Below are 8701 nucleotides of genomic sequence, written 5' to 3'. Positions count from 1 at the left end.
CACTTTTCCTGTGTACTTGAGACGGACTAGATGTTAATTTTGATCTGCAAATCTATATATCATTATCGTAATGACGACATCTGTCCATAACGTGTTGTTATACAGTATTTTTACATAATTTTATTAACGAAATTTACGTCTGTTTTGAAGAAGGCATTTTATCCGTAGTTCTATCACTCAGTGCGATAAACACACAAATATATAACCAGGGTGTACTTTAACAAAGCATTTATTCTACCATTAAACTAGTGATTTAAACGAATCAAATTTGAAAAATCTCTAAAACGCTTTAAACGTAGCATTTGTGCAATTATAAATCTACAATATAATATAACGCACATATTTCCGCGGGAGATATACTTTTAATAATTCGTTGGTCTTTCATGAAATCGGTAATATCAATGAACATACAAACTACATCCTCCTTATATACAGATATTGAAACTATCAGCTATGTACCTAACTTTGGAGTCTAGATATGTCTTTTATACTTTTTATAAGTGACTTTGACCTAAAGTACATACTACATGTAATTATTGTTTTATGTACAATTGTCAGATGACACCGATGGAGAAATAGGGATTCCGTATCCAGTTAGCAACGTAGCTAAAATTCCCAAGGCACCTACAACGTAATGGCTCTCACCCAAAACGTCCTATGATGTCTATCAGCAGTCAGAAAGCCATCGTTTTATCGTTATATTGCCAACGGAAGAGATTGTATCCAAGAAATTAGCGGAATAATTTAGAGAGTGTGTGTGTGTTTGTTGATATCATCTCTACCCTGGTCATTCAATAGACAAAGACGTATATAACATCAGCTCATACACCCGAAATTTTTCATTCTAACACGCAAATCCTTTGACGGGTTCCATAAAAAGTATCGACAATTTATTCTAGGGCTGACAACAACACACGAACAGGCTTGACAACTGGATCGAAAAAAATGGCATTGGTATAAAAGATTGACATCTGCTGAACTGATATATCCGACGTCCTTGAGAATTGGATCAAAGATTGACATCTGAACTGATATATCCGACGACCTTGAGAATTGGATCAAAGATTGACATCTGCTGAACTGATATATCCGACGTCCTTGAGAACTGGATCAAAGATTGACATCTGAACTGATATATCCGACGACCTTGAGAATTGGATCAAAGATTGACATCTGCTGAACTGATATATCCGACGACCTTGAGAATTGGATCAGAGATTGACAGCTGCTGCACTGATATATCCGACGACCTTGAGAATTGGATCAAAGATTGACATCAGTTTGCAAATGAGCTTTTCTTTCATACCAACATGAAACTGAACAATATTCCCATCAAAGCTGTTTCTGCAACTGACAAACCCAAAATGACACCACCACGTCTGAAGATTGACTTTCCAAACGATTCTCTTAACTGATTTATTTGTATTGTTTGAAAGAGAAGATCGGGCAAAAAACAACAAGTGTTTGAAAGTTGTGAAGGCCCTGAAACTAGGCTGAAGTCGCCTGCATAGTACAACCCTAATTGCCCAGACTTACAAATTGCTGAACTGACAAGGCTGGGCAGGCCTGTGGATCGATTGCGAGAACTGGAGTATCAATTATTCAATGCATTTGAGGGTTATTTCGGCGAAGGTTGACAGAGAATAGTTTCATGGTGTACTACGGAAGGATATTCTCGATGCCAAAAGGACCTCGAAACACCTACACATTCGCACACTACTACAGTCTTCAAAGGAATGTTTCCGATATTGAGACCACACAATGTACCTACACACTTGCTCAATATGATCTGAGGACAATCCCGACACCGAAAGGATCACAACACACCTGCAGACTCGCCCACTACTACTGTCTTCAAATTAACGTTTCCGATATTGAGACCACGCAATGTACCTACACACTCGCCCACTATGATCGAAGGACAATCCCGACACTGAAAGGATCACAACACACCTGCAGACTCGCCCACTACTACTGTCTTCAAATTAACGTTTCCGATATTGAGACCACGCAATGTACCTACACACTCGCCCACTATGATCGAAGGACAATCCCGACACCGAAAGGATCACAACACACCTGCAGACTCGCCCACTATTACAGTCTTCAAATGAATGTTTCCGGTTTTGAGGCCACGCAATGTACCTACACACTCCCCCACTACCACAGAAGGATGTTCCCGACACCAACAGTATCACAAAACACCGACACACTCGCCCTCTAACACAGAAGGATGTTTCCGACACCGAAAGGATCACAACACACCTACACACTCGTCCTCTACCACTGAAGGATGTTCCTGACACCAACAGTATCACAACACACCTACACACTCGCCCTCTACCACTGAAGGATGTTCCTGACACCAACAGCATCACAACACACCGACACACTCGCCCTCTAACACAGAAGGATGTTCCCGACACCGAAAGGATCACAACACACCTACACACTCGTCCTCTACCACAGAAGAATGTTCCCAACACCAACAGCATCACAACACACCTACACACTCGCCCTCTACCACAGAAGGATGTTCCCGACACCAACAGCATCACAACACACCTACACACTCGCCCTCTACCACTGAAGGATGTTCCTGACACCAACAGCATCACAACACACCGACACACTCGCCCTCTAACACAGAAGGATGTTCCCGACACCGAAAGGATCACAACACACCTACACACTCGTCCTCTACCACAGAAGGATGTTCCCGACACCAACAGCATCATAACACATCTACACACTAGTCCTCTACCACAGAAGGATGTTCCCGACACCAACAGCATCACAACACACCTACACACTCGTCCTCTACCACAGAAGGATGTTCCTGACACCAACAGCATCACAACACACCTACACACTCGCCCTCTAACACAGAAGGATGTTCCCGACACCGAAAGGATGACAACACACCTACACACTCGCCCTCTACCACAGAAGGATGTTCCCGACACCGAAAGGATAACAACACACCGACACACTCGCCCTCTACCACAGGAGGATGTTCCCGACACCAACAGCATAACAACACACCTACACACTCGCCATCTACCACTGAAGGATGTTCCTGACACCAACAGCATCACAACACACCTACACACTCGTCCTCTTCCACAGAAGGATGTTCCCGACACCAACAGTATCACAACACACCTACACACTCGTCCTCTTCCACAGAAGGATGTTCCCGACACCAACAGCATCACAACACACCGACACACTCGCCCTGTAACACAGAAGGATGTTCCCGACACCAACAGTATCACAACACACCTACACACTCGCCCTGTAACACAGAAGGATGTTCCCGACACCAACAGCATCACAACACACCTACACACTCGTCCTCTACCACAAAAGGATGTTTCCGACACCAACAGCATCACAACACACCTACACACTCGCCCTGTAACACAGAAGGATGTTCCCGACACCAACAGCATCACAACACACCTACACACTCGCCCTGTAACACAGAAGGATCTTCCTGACACCAACAGCATGACGACACACCTCTTCCACAGTGTTATATTCCCGACACTGTGCAGATCCCGACACCCATACATGCTTTCCCTCTACTGTTGAAAATTTCCCTGATAACGAGACCACCACTTTCATATTTGTCGTTCTTTATGGAAAAATGTTCTCGATTAAAAAAGGCCTGCAAAAATGATTTTTTCCATGCATCTGTTTTCACGCCTAAGTGTTAAGCATCATCTCACCTAAACGAGCCACATCGAAGTCTATAGATTTAATTCATACTGTTCCCTACTGGTTGTTTAGGTTTAATGAACTGGTATTGAGGACTAATTAGTCTGTTATCGGTATACAATGATCGAATGGTTTGTCATGCTACGCTGTCCAGGTTATGACATTTCAGTTAGATGACGCTATAAAAACGTCCGACATCAGCTCTATCATTAGACACTGTCTAAATTTTATGCACACTTACCGAAAGCAACAAATAATATCTAAACTCTCTAAAGAGTATCAAACCTTCGACCCTGAACCAAAGCAAGAATGGATGTGAAAAACATACCGTTTAATATTACATCTCATAACGCACATTTAATAAGTCTATCGATACAAAAAAGACAGAATCAAATAAACTTCATATCTTTATAACCTTACTTGCTTTAAACATTGTTTTATTCAGTAACATAGGAAAGAAACTCCCGAACATAAGGCAATAACACAAGTACTCTTCCGTTTCAAACATTTCATCGGCTTTGACCTCTGAAAAGTGTGATTACACCTACTAGGCAATAACACGACAGAAATAACGTTGTTTGCTATTATGGCTTTCAATGACCTTGATAATGAAAATGTTGATCGTCTCTATCAGTTTAATGTTTGGTAAAATACATCAATGTAGATTTTTCGTAAAAATCTTTATCAAGGAAACGCTTATGTGATATTACATCTGGTACGTTTTCAAACAGTTGATAGGAAGTGTAATGTGCAAGCGTTCGTAATGTAAAATAGGTCTTGTCATGGAAATGTTTGTTTAATATTTTCCCATAAAATACCAAAATATAGTATCAAAACATTTATGTACCCATTATAAACTACTTTACTTTCCATAACGGAAAAAAGCCAATTAATTATTCAAAAGTATGCATATTGATGAAGTACCTCTTTATATAACTGGATACATTTCACATTCTTATAAGGTATCGAACGAGACACACGTCGAACACGAGGAGATTCTGCCAACTGTGACCATACGATTATTTAATTCGACGTGTATAAAAATCTGATAATCTGTGCCTCGTTTTGATTGTTGTTGATGTATTCTGCAAAGGTAATCGATAAATCCTAGCGATGACACGGTATATGTATGTGTGTGTGTGTGTATTACTGCCTCACAGCAATCTCTCCTCACCAGACAGGAGTTCGACTGCCTTCTGGCGATGCATATACAACTCAGTTTCATCCAATTAGATATTTTCATAATATTTATATAGGCCAACGGTTCGTGTTGGTGCTGGCGATGCCAGAAAGACTTGGAAGTGTAATTCAAAGAATTAGGCGGGGAAACAAAGATTGTTAGGGTTGAGATGGGAGTTCGTCTACACAGTCATGGCCGGGAGACGATAACGCTAACACATCGTTGCTGTTAAAAATGCATTAAGGACATGCTGTCAGCATGTTCGCTAGTACTAAAGCGTCAGTTACGTAACACAGCGCTGAATACGGAACCTAGTGTTGGATACATAGCTTAACGTTGGAAACGTAACTTAGCCTAAAATTCGTGATAAGCGTTAGATACGTTGAATATGTAGCTTAGTGTTAAATATTTGCGTGTAATTTAGTGGTAAATACGTATCCTATAAGTTAATAAGTAATTTAGCGCTAGATAGGTAGTGAACTGGTGAGTATGTAACTTAACGTTAGATACGTACATGTAACCAAGCTGTGAATTTATATATATATCTAAGCGAAAGATACGTAGCGAAGTTGTAAATACGTAACTTAGCGTTGGTTACGCAACATGGTTGGAAACGTAACATAGCGTTGTAAACGTATAAGAGTTTCAGAGATTGAAAGGAAATGTGTATTTATATAGAAAGGTATGTACAACTAACAATCCTGACAGTTTAACGTTACATGCAAGTTTGCTTATCACATACATAATAATGCATGACGGGAGAAGCATTAAAATGACACTGACTCTTTTGTATTCCGTACAAATTAAATGCTGTCCATTTTGTGGATGGTAGTGAAAAAAATATCAATATGAAGGAACTGCAGTTGAAGGATTTATGTATCTTGATATTAGAATGTTCAGATTACAAACTAACCTCAAAACAGTAAGGTGTCTTGGTGTACGAAATTAAGTCTTGTTGTATCTTACGTCCTCTTGTCTGCAAAGACGGAGAGACACATGTTAAGCCTAAGTTGAAACATAGCCCACACGACACTATCGTCAATTAAAGCCAACATTTTGCAACTTAACTGAGCGTTTTATTATGCATTAAACGCATCGTAAAATCTCGTAATCTATTCATGCTACAGGGGTGTAAAATGTAACAGCTCGTTTATTTTGGCCTAACTTCGTAACATGGCATCTGCCTCCGACGGCAGTTCGAAAACCCCAGAGAATTCTAAACATTCACCCTCGGGATACATCGGAACTTTACGTATGCAAATATCAAAAGTACAAATTGTTATTGATAATCCGCGCTTATACACAGCACGTTATGTGTGGAAAGCTTCCGCTCTTTTCATGTTATGAGCAATGCCATAAGCGACAGACAGATAATAGCATAAGCGGCCAGTACAACGCGTACACTCGAGACCTGAAATATTTATATTGTTTTAGTGTTACACTCTATGAAATGACAGATGTGGTTAGTTATGTACCGGTCCATCTAAGGACAAAACAGAAACGAATAAACAATCAACATGTTTAAACATCCACGAGAACGTCACGGTTCTCCATAATGTGACTGTTCATCAATACATAAACCGGAACTTAAAAGTAGGTCAATTCAATTCAGGTAAAGACATCCTTGTTGCCACCCACCTTGCCAAAGGAATCGGAATGACAGTTCAAATGGCAATGGATATTTCTTTAGAACATATAAATAGCCTAACCTATGTTTTATGAGCTGTATTTTTTATTAAACAGATACGTTGAGTATAACACTTTTCACTGACTGTAGATACTGATATAGTATATATATAAGTAAGATATATCGTTTAAAATACATTGGAATACATCTGAAAAGCCCTGAAAGCGTTAACATGGTGTTGTGTTCAATTAGCTGGCATTATCGATCGAAACAGCCCATCCAGATCGACAAATGTAAGAGTACAAATTGAATGCACAAGACAAGTCTTAAGGACAAATGCAATCATTTAAAATTCTGATATAAGTTTGGCTTAAAAGACAAAACCTTGCGTTTTGGGGCTACAGAGTAATTCTACAATATGGTATATATACGAAACTGGTAAGTGATATTTTTTCTGAGGCACATACAATATATGTAAGTATGTAAGATAAAATTACGAGTCATGTGTACAATGAACACGAAGGGTATGATGTGATCACGAAGACGATAAATGTAATAACCAGGGACTGAGTAGCTATATATAATGTACCTCTGTCGGGAATCGAACCCACAGCTTTTGCTCCGAGGCTGTGAGAAATTTCAGATACGTTTTATTATAAGTAAACATTGTATATGTATATTGCACTTCAAAAGATTTGTAGATCTCTCATCAATATTTCAACTATTTGTAGTATTTCATCACAAATGTATTAGTATATGGCATATCATTTGGCGTATAACAAGGGAAAAGTTACTATTTATCTTCAAATAGACAAAGGGCAATAACTCTGTAAACAAAGTATATATTCCGAGAATATTAATTAAAGAAGTAAGTGATCAACATAATACAATAGAAAAGAGTATGGTATGAAACACCTACTACAAGGAGGGACCTTATTGAATGTAATCCGTTGACTGTTCGATTAAGTATAAATATACATAAAAACGAGAAACAACAAACAACAACATCAAAAGTAAGTTCACATGTGTAACAAACGATCAGTTTAGGAGTGTCTCACGAAATCACTTACACACAATCTCACGAGACGGAATTACCCATAAAGCCCTGTCTTAGACAACGGCGATTTATGAATGAATGATTAAATCCTCTTCAAGTTGACTGATTCATACTCCGTGGAAATGAAACAGACTTCCATGGTTTTGAAGTGACGTGATTCTCAAACATAACCGGTAAGAGAATATCTAATGATGGTAATCTAAGACTAAGCATATACATCTGTATTGAGTGACTGAGAGGCAAAATATTTCTGGGCTTTCAAAGTGGCAAATTATAGACCAGCTGACCTTATATTCTGAATTTCCTGCCTACCGATTACTAACTCGCACCTATCCACCTGAAGCCCTTCCCTCTAAAGCCCAAACCCTCCTTGTCCTTTAGAACCAGGATGCTACAATCTTCATCCGTCCCCTTTTAGCCGTGTTCCTACATCATCTCCCCTTACCTCACCATCCGTCAGCTTCTCCACATAGATCCTCTCCTCAACAAGGCCTACCTAAAACTTGTCCCCTAAAACCGCTCTCCCAATTAATGCGTCCTTCACACCATCCACTACTATATGTTCCCTATATATCTCCTCTATAAGTTTTCATACCACTTCTCCTCTACAAGCCCTTCACCTGAACCCAATAACACTGAAGCCCTTCCTACAATCACTTCTTACAACTCATCCTATATCATCCTAAATAACTACTAATCCCTCCCTACGACCTCTCCTCTGTCTTAAACTTGTCTACCAATCCCTCCCTACAAAATCTTCTCTGTCTTAAACCTGTTTACTAATCCCTCCCTACAAATTCTCCTCTGTCTTAAACTTGTCTACCAATCCCTCCCTACAAACTCTTCTCTGTCTTAAACCTGCCTACTAATCCCTCCCTACAAACTTTCCTCTGTCAACACCTGCCTACTAATCCCTCCCTACGACCTCTCCTCTGTCTTAAACCTGTCTACTAATCCCTCCCTACAAACTCTCCTCTGTCTTAAACCTGCCTACTAATCCCTCCTTACAAACTCTCCTCTGTTTTAAACCTGCCTACTAATCCCTCCCTACAATCTCTCCTCTGTCAACACCTGCCTACTAATCCCTCCCTACAATCTCTCCTCTGTTTTAAAC

General features: G+C 39.8%; 1 protein-coding gene across 1 annotated transcript; it reads left to right on the top strand.

Annotated features, from left to right (window-relative positions):
• Window positions 1-2139: 2139 nt before the first annotated feature.
• LOC132548335 (mucin-1-like) lies at window positions 2140-3597 on the top strand. Its single transcript, XM_060212192.1, has one exon. The coding sequence runs from the start codon at window positions 2140-2142 to the stop codon at window positions 3595-3597; it is 1458 nt and encodes a 485-aa protein (XP_060068175.1).
• Window positions 3598-8701: the final 5104 nt, after the last annotated feature.

This window comes from Ylistrum balloti, unplaced genomic scaffold (assembly GCF_031769215.1).
Source record: "Ylistrum balloti isolate Yb309-2 unplaced genomic scaffold, AGI_CSIRO_Ybal_v1 Utg370008, whole genome shotgun sequence".
Taxonomy (NCBI): Eukaryota; Metazoa; Mollusca; class Bivalvia; order Pectinida; family Pectinidae; genus Ylistrum; species Ylistrum balloti.
The sequence above is the reverse complement of the archived record's forward strand: the minus strand, read 5'-3'. Positions and strand labels throughout refer to the sequence as shown.